The sequence below is a fragment of the Protomyctophum bolini genome (genome assembly GCF_963924005.1).
Source record: "Protomyctophum bolini genome assembly, chromosome: 8".
In the NCBI taxonomy this organism is placed as follows: Eukaryota; Metazoa; Chordata; class Actinopteri; order Myctophiformes; family Myctophidae; genus Protomyctophum; species Protomyctophum bolini.
The window spans coordinates 35,500,787-35,519,031 of NC_137869.1; the positions used below are offsets into that span (position 1 = coordinate 35,500,787).

An 18,245-nucleotide genomic window follows, 5' to 3' on the forward strand; every position below is an offset into this window, starting at 1 on the left:
ATACTATTAAAGAAGATATGGGATTCTCCCACCGGGACGTTTCCATTAACTCTTGTCTCATGACTTGCTGACACCCATGTCAAGTGCTTTGGGTTATTAAACATGGGACAACAAAAAATACAAAATTCTGACACAGAAAACAATGAGGGACAACACATACAAACGTACAAAAATGCTATCAACTCTTCCATAGACCGAGGCAGGGGGGGAAATAATAGTCCTTGTTTTTGTGGCGGGGCTCCTACACACTTTTGTTTTATTTGGAAGCCAAGTATTGTTGTAGGAGGGTTTGTTTTCTGTTTTGCTTCCTTGTGCACTCTGACACTAGGCGGCTTCCTAGAATTAATTTAGCACAAACATTGTACATTTCTCTTCACCGGAGCACACAAATGGAGGAACACATCTCATGCAAGGTGCCTCCAAGCATTAACCACTTAAGCCCTGTAAAAATCTACCTAAAATTCACAATGCTCAATCTACAAGCGCACGTGTTGTGTCGACGTGTGAGCTTGAAGATTGGCTATTGTCCAATGAATTTGAAAAATCTTTCACTGACCAGCTGCCCAAAGTATGAATACCAGGGTTGAAGTGGTTAATGGTTTCTCCCACCCCTAAAAACATCTCAGCTGAGTTTGACTAAAATTACAGTCAATAAGTGTCAATGTAACAAAAATCATTCAACTTAAAGAACACGCTGTACATTATCACCGCCAATAAATCGTCATCAGTTGACTTTAATCTACAAAGAAATTACAAAAAAGTTTGTACTTTTTAAATCTTTTTTTTAAAAGAGTATAAAATGTCCAGTCCAGGGAACATCATAATAAAATGTGTTAGAATTCAGGTGGGCGAGAACTAAAAATTAACGGAGGGTAAATGAAACACATTAATGGAATACCTTGACATTTTGAATTTTTTGTTTATTTTTCTTCATCAGCCACTTGTCTGATGGGAAAAAGTTTCAATATTTGATCTTCAGCGATATTTTAAACCGGTCAGCACCATCAAAATGTAGTTTGTCTGGTTTCAACAGGAACCTCCATTACTTCTTTAAAAAGACCATAGCGTTCTTTAGCCAATTTACTACAGATAAGGGATACTTTGCACTGCTGACAATCATTTTCCAAAGCGTGGGTGGGGGAAAATAATCTTCAATCATAAGACAATTTTATGGTGGAGAAATGCATACTGTTGTGCGGGTGTCTTCAAATACATTGCGATGTACCTTTAATGAAAAAGTATGTAAACATTATTAAATTACAAAAATAATTTAGCTGACTTGTTCAATTGACATGAAATATGTTGGGTTGCAAGTAGATTTCCAAATGGCTTCCTCGATTTGGAAAATAGTCACCAGTAATGTAAAATATACATGATTTGTATAAATGGGCTGACCAGGATGCTAGTGGTAATTAGCAACAAAGTAAACCCAATACCTCACCGGTGTGGCCTCAGTACTTATTTCCCCTCTGCACCAAATATCTTTGCCGAAAATAGCTGATCTACAAGTAGATCTATTTTCACCAAATGTTTTGCCCCGGAATTGGGACACTAGTAGGGCTCATGTGGTTACAATTTTTTTTTTTTAGTTTTAGTTTTTGGACAGCTATAAGTGCAAATGAAGAAAGTCTTTACCATGACAAGTGCCTGGTGAAACAGGACAGACTAAACTTTAAAAGGCCTAAATGTGACCTGGGGCTGATTACCCAAGAGCATCCTAGTGCTAAGATCATCCATTATACTTCAATGGAAAAACCTTCACGCCGATATCATTTTTGGCTGCATTTACACAAGAGATCAAGTCTGAACGTGGATAGGATCTTTTCAACTCCTCCAAAAAGGAAGCGAACACGCAGATTGCAATTTATTTCACTTCCTATAACTTCCGGAGTAAAGGCAGCCTTTTTGAAAAACCGTAACTTTCAAGTGTCTACATGGGGGCCACTCACTGATGATTACCACTTAACATGATTAGCTGACGACACTTTACTATTTAAAGTACTTCACCCACTTCACCGCTTACCTACCCAGTGGTGTCGTTGACGCAGAGAATTTTAGTTTGGAAAAGATTCCTTAACGAAATATACAAAAAATATATAATTATAAAAAAAGAAAAAAGAAACTTGATGAATGGAATTAATCAGAGACCTGATTTAACAACAGCATAACTATCTCGAAAATAAGTCCATAAACACCAAAACGCAGCTCATGTAGGGCTTCAAAGTTTTTTCAGTGCCATCCCAAAATATGACCATTGAAGAAGTAAATGCACTTTTACACTTATGGCTAAATCGGCTCATGCACGAAAGACTGCGTGCTCACCTGCATGTGAATGAGCTCCAGTTGAATGCTACTTGCTCAGATGGTGGTTTTAGCCACGGATAAGGGCAGTTTGGGTGGATTTTGGTCAATCAAATGTAATTATTAATTAATATTGGCTAAACCGTGGGGAAATAAATTAATCACATCCATATAGTCTTATAGCTTTTAAAAAGCACGAAAACTCGGCATGAGTGCGTTAGTAGTATATTAAAATTACGTAATTTTCCATCAGGCCCAAATTATCCGCCCTCTACACGTTGCTGGCATGGGGTCCTGGCTTCATGGCTTTGCATTCTTCGCTCGTGAATATCATGGTTTTAACTGAGAAGAACGTTTATTTTCGATATTTAGTAGACGTTTTTCAGCGGACTTCGGCAGAAGATAATCTAAACTATAATATGAGTGGTGTTTTGGATTTTATGGACAGATTTCTTTAATGTAGTTTTTCTATTAATTCCATGCAACAAGTTTTTTTTCATTTTTGGATTCCTCAATCAACGTTAAGGAACGTTTTACAAACTAAAATTATCTGTGGGTCAAAGACACCACCGGGAAGGTAAACAATAGAAATAAAGTCATTTCTTGGGTGAAGTACTCATTTAACAGAGTTGAGAGTATCATTGTGACTGAGATGAAAAGGCCACTTTGATAACAGCAAACTGGTCAACTGGATTAATGGAAAGGTGGCACTGAATCAGATTCAATTCCGTTTTAAATTTCTTTTGTCTGGTCAGTTATATGGCTCAATCTTACATACAGTACAGTACATACACTACAGACTGCACGATGAGTGAGTTTCTTCTGGTTTTGTAATGTTGCCAAATAAGATATTAGCGTGCACAAGTCTATGACGATAGCAAGACGGCAGTGAGTGACCACTTGAGACTTTCCAGTTCATCATAGGTCACTACGCAGAATGCAGAACGGCTTGGGTGTTTGTTTGGGCTTGAGATTGAACTTGGTCGTCAGAGGTGACATCCCCCAAGAGAAAACCGCCCTGCTCAGTCATAACAGAGCTGAAATCTCCCAAGAGAGAACAGCCCAGAGCGGCCATGACAGAGCTGACATCCCCCAAGAGAAAACCGCCCTGCTCAGTCATAACAGAGCTGAAATCTCCCAAGAGAGAACAGCCCAGAGCGGCCATGACAGAGCTGACATCCCCCAAGAGAAAACAGCCCTGAGCAGCCATGACAGAGCTGACGTCCCTCAAGAGAGAACAGCCCTGAGCAGCCATGACAGAGCTGACGTCCCTCAAGAGAGAACAGCCCTGAGCAGCCATGACAGAGCTGACGTCCCTCAAGAGAGAACAGCCCTGAGCAGAAATGACAGAGCTGACGTCCCTCAAGAGAGAAAGCCCTGAGCAGCCATGACAGAGCTGACGTCCCCCAAGAGAGAAAGCCCTGAGCAGCCATGACAGAGCTGACGTCCCTCAAGAGAGAAAGCCCTGAGCAGCCATGACAGAGCTGACGTCCCTCAAGAGAGAACAGCCCTGAGCAGCCATGACAGAGCTGACATCCCCCAAGAGAGAACAGCCCTGAGCAGCCATGACAGAGCTGACTTCCCCAAGAGAGAACAGCCCTGAGCAGCCATGACAGAGCTGACGTCTCCCAAGAGAGAACAGCCCTGAGCAGCCATGACAGAGCTGACGTCCCCCAAGAGAGAAAGCCCTGAGCAGCCATGACAGAGCTGACGTCCCTCAAGAGAGAAAGCCCTGAGCAGCCATGACAGAGCTGACGTCCCTCAAGAGAGAACAGCCCTGAGCAGCCATGACAGAGCTGACATCCCCCAAGAGAGAACAGCCCTGAGCAGCCATGACAGAGCTGACTTCCCCAAGAGAGAACAGCCCTGAGCAGCCATGACAGAGCTGACGTCTCCCAAGAGAGAACAGCCCTGAGCAGCCATGACAGAGCTGACGTCTCCCAAGAGAGAACAGCCCTGATCAGCCATAACAGAGCTGACTTCTCCCAACGTAGAACAGCCCTGATCAGCCATGACAGAGGAGGGAACAACCGTTTCTCATCTTCTTCTCTGTGATATACCCAGTCCACAAGGGGGGTGTAGGTAAAAATGTCTAGATCGATCAAATAGTGCACAAAGGAACCATGTTTCAGACAATGGTTTTAAAGCATCTTCTGTCCTGTGCGCCCAGGGGGGAGTCCAGAGAACGTCCTCTGTTGAAAAACACAACTGAAGAAGCCAAAAAATACAGCTACTGAATTTAGATGCCTTTAGATGTTAAACCCATGACAGTCGTAGAAACTATTGAAAAATATAGAAAACAATTTAAAACTGATTAATCAGTAAGTTCGCCACATTGGTTTGAAATCACAATGAGGACACTTATCAAGTTTTGAGAGCTGTTTTGGTGTGTGTACTGTAAATGTGTGTGTGTGTGTGTGTGTGTGTGTGTGTGTGTGTGTGTGTGTGTGTGTGTGTGTGTGTGTGTGTGTGTGTGTGTGTGTGTGTGTGTGTGTGCTCCACGTTATGCAACTCTGATCTGACCCATACCTGGCCCCTAAAGATAAAAAATATAAAAACACTGAAATAAGAGATTTGAAATTCAAAAACCTGTCTGCCATTCCGTTACATAGTGGAGAAGTTGATATGTCTGCACATTGAGATCCAACTACCAACAAAGATCAACACTTATTCTTTTTTTCAATCTTTTTTCAATTTTGATAATGATTCTGATGATGACAATGATGAGCATGGTTTAAAAAAGCAAAATAGCTTCCAAATTTTGGTACATATATGGATCTGTTATTCTTTTCTCTTTTTTGTCTTTTTTTTTGTTGGTCTTTTTCATATTTGTCTTTTTTTTTTAAACACGTCCCTTCCACATCTCTGTCAGAGTCTTTGCAGATAAGAGAAAGAGGGTTCCGCCTCCATCCTGTCGTCTATCCATCCTTGCGGCTGGACCTGCTGTGTCGGGTTGCTTCCTTCCTGTTCCTGTTTCTCCTGCTTCCTGTCTGTCAGTGGGCGGGGCCATGGTAGTGGGCATGAGCAGTACACGGGGCAGGCAGGGACAGTCATTTGGCTATGTACACATTCATGGTCGGTCCATGGCTTCCAACAAGCAGCACTATTTCCGAAGGTCTAATACACATACCTGTAAAAAAAAGGAAAAAAAGATGATAAGTAGGTCTGGAGTGGCTTGTTGTCGGTATCAGCCGGTAACATGCGTGAGTCTGTCCCCGTTGACCGCTGAGTTGGCGGTGCCCACTGCCCAGGATCGAACCCATGAACTTGTGTTCCAAAGGTAAGAGCTCTACTGACTGAGCTACACGCTGGACACAGATATGTTAAGAATTAAACCGAAGGTAAGAGCTCTACAGACTGAGCTACACGCTGGACACAGATGTTAAGAATTACACCTAAAGTGAGTAAATGGAAAAGGGTAATTTGAATACGATTGGAAAGGCACGGTCGCAGAGGAGATAATGATCTCAAACTGATGGGGAGGGACTTACTGATCCATCCGAGGCGCTGGCTCCCACTTTATCCCCGGCTGCGTTCCAGCACACTTCAAAGATCCCTCCTGTCCCTCTGTAACTGTGAACTAGTGCACCGGTCTGGAGACACACACAGGTGGAAAGACAGAATTGGCACACAGTTTTACAAGTTAAAAAACGAATGAGGTGAAATTCGTTTTTGTGCAAAGAAATTTGTTTAGTGTGCATGTCGAAGCTACGGGTGAGTCTTAACCGGCCACGTATGTGTTTTAACCGGCCACTTATGTCGGAGCCACGGGTGAGATTTAACCGGCCACGTACGTCGGTATCCCATTCCCATAGAATAAAATGTTGCGTCAAATAATAACTGTTCCAAAAATAAACAAATCTGATGGAAATGAAGAATCAACTGTTACTGCCGCTGAATTAGTAAAGGTTTAGCTGGAAACAGACTGAATCAAATATGAGTGACTGGCTATCATAAATGATACACGGCCACCCACCCGTCAATATCGCCAAGACACGTTTGTTTATTTTTGGACCACAATGCTTTTATGAGACTTTTTAAAGATTTGTTTTAATTCTCCATAGAGAAAATACTTCTGGGAGACCAGGGGATGAGCGAGTCACGTCAGGACTTATGTGCTCTATAGACACACACAGGAGTGAAACAACAGGTAACCACTTGAACCCCAGCATGCCTATTCTGGAGGAAACATTGGCCAAAAACAGCAAGCTTGTAGATCGGCCATTTTTGATGATGAGATTTGGTGTAATGTCATTTTTTGACACTCAGTAGGCGTTCCCGCATAACGTCCAGGTATGAAGATGATGTCACGAGCATACCCTCTATTCTAAGTGCTTCGAAATGTAACACTAAACTACAGTGTCACACAAACCCATCAAAGGTAGTAGATCACCGGCTCCAAACGCATCACGAAGCGCTGTGTTGCCCAACGCACAGTGCGTACTGTGACTGTGAGTAAGCCTATAGCGGCGGTACTGCCAAAATAACTAAAACTAAGAGTCAAAGACACCAATAACATCCAGAAAGTCACTCTGCAGCACACGATAGCGTACCTGCGTGTTCCAGATGTGGACACACTTGTCGAAGGAGCCGCTGGCCAGGTGCCTGCCGTCGGGGCTGAAGGCCACGCTGTAGACGGGCTCCTGGTGCTTGGTCAGCGTGTGGATGCAGATGCCCCGCTCCACGTCCCAGAGACGCACCGTGGAGTCAAACGACGCGCTGCACAAACACAAGAGCATGAGATGGATTATAGTTCTCAGTCGACCGCGACTTATTTCAGTCATTTGGATTCTGGAGATGCCAGCATTTCTATTCTACAAGCTCTCATGTGTCTGTGACGCATTGAGAGCTTGTAGAATAGACTACTTTGGCTTATTTTAAGATCGGAGCATTTCAAGTGATCAAACTAGCATTATGTGCAGAAGCATCTTCCATAAACCCCTATGTTCTTGGATATTTCATATAAAAGCAAAGGTTAAAGCCTCAGTCTGTGAGGAAGAATATATTGTATCATTACTAAAACATCATAATTTAATTTACATATCGTGTTCATTGTTTAGGAAATGGCGCTGGCAGTGTGGGGGCACACTGTTTCAGTCGTGAGATTTTATGTTGCTTCAATCCGTGGGATGAGATGGGAGGATAAGTGTGGATGCAGATGCCTCGCGCCACGGTGTGCTGCACAAAGACAGAGGCGACGGGAGGATGAGAGAGAGACATGTAAATGTTTTTCTGTGAAAAACCCCTTGGTTGTACAGTTTAGCAAGCTTGTAAATAAACCAGACAGTGGCCTTGTGGTTAGAGTGTCTGCCCTGAAACTGGGAGGTTGGGGGTTCGATCCCCGGCCGGGTCATACCAAAGACTGTAAAAATGGAACCCAATGCCTCCCTGCTTGGCACTCAGCATCAATGGGTTGGATTGGGGGTCGAATAAACTAATGATTCCCGAGCGCAGCGCATGCTGCGGCTCACCTCTCGAAGAGATGGTTCAAATCCGGAGAACAAATTTCACTGCGGTAATGTGTGTGACAACTTGGACTATGGACTTTTGGACCCACACAGAAGAAAACCCCTGTACGTTTTTTTGAAAAGTGCTTAAACCTCTCACAATCAGTGTTGTTTCAGAGCATCGTTCAACATTTTAGTTGACACCAGATTTTTTAAACCAGCGAATCAACTTTGGTCTGCTGTACCTTCTACCAGAGGGAAGAAGTACAAACTTCTCATGTAGTAGAACATGGGAACTTCTCTGAATTTCAGGGAAAGGAAGAAAGTCATTGATGCTGCATGCTCGACCTGCACAATTCCAAACCTGAAAGCTCCGCCCAGGGTTAAACATTTAACCCCTCTATACCTTTACACGCGTACACACCTGGCTAGCATGAGGTTAGCACTGGGGTTGTTGGTTCCAGGCCCCGTGGGGCTCCATTTGATGGTGTAGATCTCTTTACTGTGGGCCTGCAGGTCATGGACACACGAGTCCTGCTTCATACTCCAGATCTGCAGCCACAAGGGGGAGACATTTCACTGTGACAGCCAGGTAAAGGTTTACCACAATTGTCACATTATAAATGGTAAAAAGAAACAGGCTTCAATGTTTCAAGTGGAAGGAGACATTTGAGGAACACCAAATTTGGTTTGAAAGTGCTCACCTTCAGCGTCATGTCGTCTGAACAGGAGGCTAACAGGTTACCTGTGGGGTCCCACTTGATTGCATTCACTTCATTCTGTGGAAAGGAATTAAAAGGACAGGCATGAGGAGAATGAAGGACGTAGGTGCCACAAAAAACAGACACTCATTTACATTCACATAAATTGGCGACCCCGTGAAGGGTCACGACCCACAGGTTGAGAACCCCTGCACTAGGGGACGGTCACAACACAATGTCTGTCCTACATTGACCTTTGACCTCGCGTACGTCTCAAGCTGCAATTATTCTCCAACACGTTTCAACGGTCACGGTTACACATTTAAGTTGACAATTAATTCTCACACAAATAATTGTGTTTTTGGCATTGGAAATTGGAACATTATAAATAGAAATTACATTTCCGTTTGCCTTTTAGGCTTTGTAATACAAAAATGCACAGGGTAGATATGACAATTAACTGAAATATATATTTTTTGTATGAATATTTTTCACCATGGACACAATTATGACAAAATAGTCTCTAGATTATCTCCAATAATTGCGATTATACGATTATTATGTAATAATTGTGACAACCTTGAAAAGAAGCGGCAGATGAATCCATAGGATCAGCCAGCAGAGGTCAGCAGTACAGGAATACACAAGTGTGTGTGTGTGTGTGTGTGTGTGTGTGTGTGTGTGTGTAAAGAAATAGAAAAGGATCACGGGCCCTGGGCTGGTAGTCCGACCAAGCAGCGTGTCGCGGGTTCCAGTCCCGACGACCTTTGTTCTGTACTGTTCAGTGTTCATCTATCAATAAAAGGCAAAAAGCCCCAAAAATATCTTTAAAAAAGAAAAAAAGAGATCCCGTCAGACTCACCGTGTGTCCCTGGAATGTTTTGATGGGTCTGTCCTGGCCCAGTTTACACACATGGATACACATGTCTGTACTGCAGGAGGCAAACGTGTTGTTGTTCTGCCAGTCCACGTCTAGGGCCGGCGCTGAGGAGGGGAGAGGAGGAGGAGGAGAGACCATGTGGGTCAAAAAGTTGTACGTCGAAACCAATAGTGAATAATACTAACAATAGAGACGTAATTTCAAATCCTAAAAATGATGGTAAATTCTCTCCGGGCCGCTAGTCGAGGGCGGAAATGCGACGCTCTATGATGAGGTGAACACAGGTGTGCGACTGTGCGTTATCACGTACCTGAATGGAAGGGAAACTGCTGTTTGGCTTCCCCGGTGTGGGCATCCCATATGATTGTTGTCTAGAACACACACACACACACACACACACACAAACAGGATTAGTGTTAAATACATAACACAGCGTTGTGCTGTGATCAAATCAAACAGCACAACAATCCTTTGGGAATCCTTGGGGAGACATTTCAATGTTATTATTCTCAATCGTTTCTTATCTGATATAATAAATAGCAACAGCTTGGAAGACACGGTCGCTTACCTTGTCTACCCCTGCACTGAGAATGAAGTTGCCTTTTTTATTCCACTTAAGAGCAAAGATGGGTCCTTTATGTTGACCAAGTGTACTGGCCAAGTTACCTATGAAACAAAACATGTAGGATGAGAAGGAGAAGAAGAAAAAGAGATTAAAAGAGAGTATTGTTTCCACTTTGAGATATTTGTAGCCGAACACAGAGTAATTGAACTGTACAAAGCATTAGATTTGAGCAACCAAACTAAAGTTAATTCCTTTATTGACATACACAAATGTGCCTCTAGATGGCAGTCTCTGCACAGCTTAAAGCAAACTCTAGAGACCTGTTGACAAAACCATTATCCTGTTTAAATATCCTGATGAAATTCAGGACCTGTGTTAGTTTGCTGGTCTTACCATCCTTGGTCCATATCCTGGCAAAGCCATCATAGGAACCTGTTGCTAGTAGTGTGCCCTCACTCTGTCAAAGAGAGGAAGGAGACGTTAGAAAAATACATATTTTGTGTGTGAAAGTGTGAGGCTTGTGAATTACTCATGAATTAAAGCAAAATAAAATTGAATGGTTGAAAATGGGTTGTTATTGATGGCATTTAGGTATTATTGTTCCGTGTTGCTGATCCCCATACAGCCAACCAGTTGAAGAAATCACAGATTTGAGTCATTTAGTTTGTTACTGCGAGAGTGAGGTCTAGCCAACATTAACTCGGGATTCCTGGATCGCTGCCCTCCACAATTTCCTATCTAACGTCAGGTTCTACAGTGATGTTAGCTAAGCTGCCGCAGTACGTCTATGTACTGTACTGTAGGTGCTACGCTTCTTTCCACCTCCTGACTTTGCCCATGGTTGGCTCCCATAGAGTCAATTTACCAGTGCCCTGCCAGCCTCATCCTTCTCTGTCTGACTGTCTGTGACGCGTGGTAGGTCGTCTAAACCTTCTATTACTAGTTTGAGCACTTGAAATAATCTTTAATCATAAAATAACAAATATCCTAATCTTAAAATAACAAAATAACCGAAAATAGACTATCTATAAGCTCACAACACTTGACAGTGTGACATGCTGTGAACGGTCCGCCACATGCTTCCATAGAAGACATATTGTGGAATCCAAATGACTGAAATCGGTCGTGTCCGGGGCGACTGAGAACTTTAATCCACGTGTACTCACATTCCAATCTAGCGAGGTAACGTCTTTGTTGCTGGGGACGTCCTGTCCTCCCTCCCGTATGCAGTGTCTCAGGACCAGCTGTGTGGAGCTGCTCGTACTGTTTTCACTCAGATTCCAGATGCGAGCTGTCGAGTCCCCGGACCTGAGAACAGACCATTTGCAATTTTACGATTTAGGCATTTAGAAGCGCTCTTAATCCAGAGCGATTTACAGTAAACAAGAACAACAGAGACACACGCAGTAAATAAGTGAGGGAGGGAAAGACTTCACTCACCCGGATGCCAGCAAATCGCTGACGGGGTTCCATGCACAGATGAAGACCTCCGACTCGTGGCCTCTCAGAACCATGGCCTTGTTCTGGGGGATCTCCACGTCTCCATCCACCTCCATCAGGTCCGCGTGGTTGTCTAGCAGGGAGGTGAAAGCACCAGTGAAGGGGAAAGAAACTGGAATTCAAATCATGGTTGTCTAGACAGCAGGGAGGTGAAAGCACCAGTGCAAGAGAAAATAAACTGGAATTCAAATCATGGTTGTCTAACAGGGAGGTGAAAGCACCAGTGAAGGGGAAAGAAACTGGAATTCAAAAAAATCATGGTTGTCTAACAGGGAGGTGAAAGCACCAGTGCAAGAGAAAATAAACTGGAATTCAAATCATGGTTGTCTAACAGGGAGGTGAAAGCACAAGTGCAAGAGAAAATAAACTGGAATTCAAATCATGGTTGTCTAACAGGGAGGTGAAAGCACAAGTGCAAGAGAAAATAAACTGGAATTCTTAAAAGGATCCCTGGCTAATAAGATAAATATGCCTTAAAACATTATACTTGCCCTCTACAACTAAAACAAAAAAATAAAAACACCTTCAATATTTTATTTCTTTCATAAATAAAGAATCTTTCACTCAATAGGAACTGCTCCTGTTGCAAGTTGATGATGTCATATGTCTATATGGTCCAGCCCTATGGAATGTATGGAATGCATATGCTAATAAAAAAACAACTTAATACTTCCTAAGGATAATATGAGCATCAAAGCAATATTTTAAATACTTTTTATTAGCATGTGCATTCCATTATATTCCATAGGGCTGGACCACGCATGGACATAATGACATCATCAACTTGCGACAGGTTCAACACAATCCAAATTGTTATTATTATCGCAACCCTCATGGGCAGTAGGCATGTGGAAAATAATCGATACGTATCGATACATCGATTATGACGTGCGCGATGCGAGTGAATCGGTTCATTCACTGTGTGTCGGTAAAATTGACGGGTGAAATCTCGATGGATCGTTCGCGGAGTGCTTGCACCGGTAAAATCCGTGGTTGCACTGTTTTTTCATGGTAAATTTCACCCTATCCTGTGTTTCCGAGGCGCAATGAACGTACCATCAGAAAAGGAAGGAAAGAAAAGGTCTCTCGCAGCCAGCTCCGCACAGTGTGCGGCTGTGCGCTGCGAGCACGCAGCTATACTCTGTGCAGAGTATACACGTTGAGACAACAGACTATAAAGAGCACCCGCGACGAACAGAAGTGAACCCCACGCACAAAGGAAGCACAACCTTTAGCTTTATAAAATAGCTGTCCGTCGATCAGTTGACTTTTCACTGTAGCGCTGCGTGCTGCAAATGATCCACACCCCACAGCTGTTCTAGCTGATTCTCCGACGCGAATCTGCGTCGCGACTCGCGATCATCAATTTGTAATTAAAGAAAGCTTCTGCTTCTGCTTCTGCACACGTGTACAACAACAACAACGCCACAGCTGGGTCAGTGTACTGCTTGCGTTTAAAGTCGTTTACAACCGTTCCACAACTTTCCACTGTCCAGCTTTCCCCTGCTATTCTCTGGGATAGAAGCCTTATTTATATTCTGCAGCAAGACGGTGTCGCACGCCTAAAATTGCAGATCCACAAGCTCACAGCGGGGCGTGGATGAGACGCGTTGTGAGCTTGTACATCTGCTATGTATTTATAACGTTAATAATACATGCAGGCCAGGGTCTTCAATGTTTTTTAGGTCAAGCCAAGGACCACTTAGCTGAGAGTGAGAGATCAAGCAGGGACCCCCACTATACTTAGGCAATTATATTATTAAACTGTGTTGCAGATTAAACTACTTGTTTGACAGCACTACGAGTGTGACCTGTCATTTTTGTTTTGTTTATTTGTTTATTTTCTATTTATATGTTGGTAACATTAATTGAGCTATTACATAGGATATTACATTTTAATCTCTTGAACCCTCTATACTCAAAACCTCAAATTGACCTTTGAGATATAATTATTATACTATAGCCTATGATTATTAGTAATCTAACAATTCCACAATAACCAGCAGAGAGCAGACCCTTTGTTTACTTACATAATTCTATAATTTGGGTTGTTTGAGATGCAGAGCTATAATACTAACCTACAGTAAAACAATAAATTGCTTTGAATTTAAATGTAATGCATTTTTACATGTTTTGGGAAATTAATAGAGCTTTAATATAAATCCTTTCTATTGTGATGAATCTCCATCAAATCGCATCGTATCGGTAGAGGGGTGAATCGCATCGTATCGCATTGATTTGAACTAAATGGTTATCGCATCGCATCGCATCGGGAAGAGGGAGAATCGTATCGCATCGTATCGCCAGGGGATTCCATGTATCTCTAATGTATCGTATCGCTGGCAGTGCATCGAGATGCGTATCGAATCGTGAGATGAGACGAGATTCACATGCCTAATGGGCAGACGTCTGCATTAATGGATGCCCGTCTGAAAGAACCCATTACAGTACCCAGTGCATCTCTTGTTACTCCACTCACTAGCTAAGGCGTGTGCTCCGTTCTCCTCCCCGTTGGTGGTGGTGGTGTTCTCTCCGTTCTTGGGGTTGTTGCCCGCCTGCATGCTGCCCCCGGTGGCCGAGGCCGGCGTCGAGGCGGCCGCCTGCTGCTGGGCCATCTTGTCGCGGTAGGCCTGTTGCCGCGTCTGCACCACGTCCGGCATCACCGCGTCGATCAGCGACAGAGACTCGATGGGCCGCCCGTCGAACAGCGTGCCGTCCTGAAGAGGAGGGGGTTTAGGCCGGTTACAAAACCTACAATATGTCAGTGGTTCTCGAACATTTTCCATGTCAAGGACCCCCCAAATTGACACTTGCCTGTGGACCCCCATTTGAAAAGATTATTTCAGGGACCCCCATAAGAGGAGATTTTCACGGCTCTAGCAGTGATTCGTAACAGCGATTTATTTTTCAAGGATCCTCAGTTTGACATTTAATGGCATTTATATCTCTGGGACCCTAATTTATATAGTAAAATGAATGTTCATTTAACTCAGAGTGTACAAATGGAACCATGTATTACACTCTCCGAGTTACAGGCCCATAAGGGTACATTTGGTTTCATTTGTACATTCTCTGAGACTGAGTTACAGACCCATAAGAGGGAATTTGGTTCAATTTTGTACACCGAGTTACAGACCCATAAGGGGGACTTTTTGGTTCCATTTTGTACACCGAGTTACAGACCCATAAGGGGGAATTTTTGGTTCCCAACTATCATTTAGCTGAGGACCCCCTGGAACTCCCTCAAGGATCCCTGAGAGATGTAATGACATACAGTATGCAACTTGGGCTGTCACGGTTACAAATGTAAGTTAACGATTCATTATCACACGAATAATTGTGATTAACGATTTATAATTGTGCTTTTGGCATTGCACATTGGAACATGTGAATAAAGAATACATTTGTATACATACGTTTGCTTTGAAATCTAAACAATGCACAGGGAAGATATGACAAATAACAATTCATTATTTTTATACTTAAAAATGCTTAAAACATATATAAAAACATAGATAGCTGATCTACAAGCTTGTAGATCTGCCATTTCAGCTTTTTTCCACATGGAAACGATGACAAAATAATTGCAATTGTGAATTATCTCAAAGAATTGCTTTTAGGCAATTATGCAATAATGTTTTGTGACAGGCCTACTGTGTATACAACTGGAATTGTCTCCTGGGAAAGCCCAAGGCTCTGAACATCTCCTTTAAGCGGCCATTCCTTATAGAGCTTATAGAGGTAGAGAGCACATTACACTGCAGTTACACTAGGTTTATCTCTCTCTAAGAAGAGGTCAGTCCTTATAGAGCTTATAGAGCACATTACACTGCAGTTAGACTAGGTTTATCTCTATCTAAGAAGCGGTCAGAACTTATGCATTTAGCAGACACTATTAATCCAGAGTGATTTACAGTAAGGTATAGAACGTATTACACTGCTAAAACACTGTGTTAACTCCTCTGAGCGTTAATGAGCATATTACACTGCGTTTATTTTAAAGCTGGTGTGAGTGGACTCGCCTGACTTCTAACCGCCTCCTTCCTGATGTGTTTCCTGCTCATTATGTTCCCTAAATGCATTTCCCCGTGACCTGGAATAAAGATCTGCTTTAGGAGCACATCAGCAGATTATCTATTCCTGTATAGTATAGTGTATTTTTTACTTTACATTCAAAATCTTCAGCATGCAGGCCCTCACATTTTACCATTAAATAGTTTCTCATACCTGGGATAAATCTTATCCTGAGATATAAGATATTCCCACAGATTATATAATAAATGTTGAAACTAAATGTGTTAAATAATAAATAATAAAACTTCAGTATAGTAATATTATCATTTGGACGACCAATCTTAATTCTAATTTCCAATCAGCCGACCCGATCGACACTGATACTAGCCGTTTCAAAAGACTCTTGAGTGTATTTGTTATGTATTACCGGTATATCAAAAAGGGATTCCCCACAGCTAGAGAGCTGGGAGGACTGAAGCCAAAATATTCCTAGAATGTTTCATTCATTCATTCATTCATGTATGACTGCACATAAACTCTTGTTCCTCCAATAAAACGATACTACCGGTAATGTAGTATGCATGAATTAATCATTATTTATTCAGTCAAATTGTTTATACCTTCTTCAAAAAATACATTAACCCTTGCCTGGTGGTAATGTGTTACTATCACCAGGAGATGGCGGTAATGCACCAAAAGCTGTTTGCCAAACGTTTGCCCTCCAATTTATAATCAGTAATGTAGAATTTGACCTACAAGTTCACAACGTGTCACGATGCAATGTGTCGTGAGTTTATAGAACGGCTATTTTCACGACTTATTTTAAAATAATAAAAAAGGGTTGTGGATATACCAACATACCGATTTCCACCCGACAGCAACAATTTGTAATAAAACAATTCCACAACTTTCACGAGCACATCATTCACCATCAGACACGTTCATCCTTATCACATGCTCCTGATCAATGGTCAAAGCTAAACTCATTCTCCGTGCCGTTATCCTTTTCCACAGTGTTTCTTTTAATTATCCTCGTTTCCTTCTCGGAGCTTAGTGGTTCTGATTTTAATAAACATTCTTTCCATCATCACTTATTGTCTCCATTTCACCCAGCAGCACCCTGCATATTTCTTGTTCAGCTGTTTCCTGTGTGTGCGTGTGTGTGTGTGTGTGTGTGTGTGTGTGTGTGTGCATGTGCCATGTGTGCGTGCGTGCGTGTGAGAATTCAGCCCCCTGCCTTCTCTTCCTCTTTCACTCTGCTTATAATCTCATCATTTCTCTCCTTCTGCGATAACGTTGTCCCTGAGATCCAGACTAGACTCACAGGCTTCTCATTTAGGAGGTTCCCATGCACCACAGTCCTGTCTGTCCTTCTCTAACGGAGGCCTAATCTCATGTCTCATGACCCCCGTCTGGTGAATGGGTGTGGAAGAGAGTCTCGATGGAAACCTCATTCTCTCGACAGAATCAACTGGAAATAACACGTTATGATTGAGCACAGTGTGTGTGTGTGTGTGTGTGTGTGTGTGTGTGTGTGTGTGTGTGTGTGTGTGCCACAATTACATAATCGTCTTTCAGATAATCGCAATATTTATTTTGCAATAATCGTCATAATTGTCAAAATGTTTAAAAAGCAGAAATAGCAGATCTACAAGCTTACAACGGGTCACGTAGATCAGCTGCTATCTTTTTTTATCCGTTTTAAAAGTTTTTCTTTTTTAAATGTCATTAATTTATTTGTATATTTACGTTACTTGTCAATATCTACCCTGTGCAATTTTTGATTACGAAGACCTAAAGGCAACCTGAAAGTTCCAATTTCCAATGCCAAAAACACAATGAAATTGTTAATGGCAATTATTTGGCAACTTAAATCTGTAATCGTGGCAGTGCGTGCATGCGTGCATGCGTGCATGTGTGTGTGTGTGTGTGTGTGTGCGTTGTCTAAGCACCTCGTTGATGCTGACTTCGGCCTCGACATACTGCAGGCCCTTCTGAATGATGCTGATGAGGGCAGCAGGGGGAACCAGAGCACCGTTGATGTTGGACTGGCTGATGTGGCTCTCTATGCCAAAGGTAAACGCTGAATGAGAAAACCCTGCAGAGGCAGAGACGGGAGGGAACATGGAATGAAGGCATGGTGGAGTGGATTGAAGAAAGATATGATTGATTGATGGATTTTTCTTTCATTTAAGTGTCTTGCTTCCATGGAAGCCCAACCCCACGCAGAACAGGACATACTTACTTTCATTTTACATAAACAAAGACACTGAACCAACATGGCAGTTCACAATGATCAAATGAATAACCAACTAACAACACCCAATCTTCATACATGGCAGATTACATAATTATAATTATACAACATAAAATAAAATACAACATTGTGCCTGTAATATACATTATTATGATGATGATTGATCAAACACGTGTCGTGCTGTAAGCTTGTATATCAGTATACTGTACATGTCGTGCTGTAAGCTTGTAGATCAGTATACTGTACGTGTCGTGCTGTAAGCTTGTATATCAGTATACTGTACGTGTCGTGCTGTAAGCTTGTAGATCAGTATACTGTACGTGTCGTGCTGTAAGCTTGTATATCAGTATACTGTACGTGTCGTGCTGTAAGCTTGTATATCAGTATACTGTACGTGTCGTGCTGTAAGCTTGTATATCAGTATACTGTACGTGTCGTGCTGTAAGCTTGTATATCAGTATACTGTACGTGTCGTGCTGTAAGCTTGTATATCAGTATACTGTACGTGTCGTGCTGTAAGCTTGTATATCAGTATACTGTACGTGTCGTGCTGTAAGCTTGTAGATCAGTATACTGTACG

General features: G+C 42.4%; 1 protein-coding gene across 1 annotated transcript in view; it reads right to left on the reverse strand.

Annotated features, from left to right (window-relative positions):
- Positions 1 to 716: 716 nt before the first annotated feature.
- LOC308319815 (F-box-like/WD repeat-containing protein TBL1XR1) overlaps positions 717 to 18,245 on the reverse strand; it is a 53,871-nt gene continuing 36,342 nt past the window's right edge. The window contains exons 5-17 of the mRNA XM_080770008.1: positions 17,361 to 17,506; positions 13,874 to 14,111; positions 11,335 to 11,467; positions 11,061 to 11,202; positions 10,288 to 10,351; positions 9,898 to 9,995; positions 9,640 to 9,700; positions 9,312 to 9,433; positions 8,453 to 8,527; positions 8,173 to 8,300; positions 6,855 to 7,020; positions 5,793 to 5,894; positions 717 to 5,431 (exon numbers count right to left, since the gene is read on the reverse strand). Of these exons, the coding sequence (XP_080626134.1) occupies positions 5,405 to 5,431; positions 5,793 to 5,894; positions 6,855 to 7,020; positions 8,173 to 8,300; positions 8,453 to 8,527; positions 9,312 to 9,433; positions 9,640 to 9,700; positions 9,898 to 9,995; positions 10,288 to 10,351; positions 11,061 to 11,202; positions 11,335 to 11,467; positions 13,874 to 14,111; positions 17,361 to 17,506 (1,502 nt within the window). The 3' untranslated portion in view covers positions 717 to 5,404. The remainder of the gene's footprint in view (positions 5,432 to 5,792; positions 5,895 to 6,854; positions 7,021 to 8,172; positions 8,301 to 8,452; positions 8,528 to 9,311; positions 9,434 to 9,639; positions 9,701 to 9,897; positions 9,996 to 10,287; positions 10,352 to 11,060; positions 11,203 to 11,334; positions 11,468 to 13,873; positions 14,112 to 17,360; positions 17,507 to 18,245) is intronic.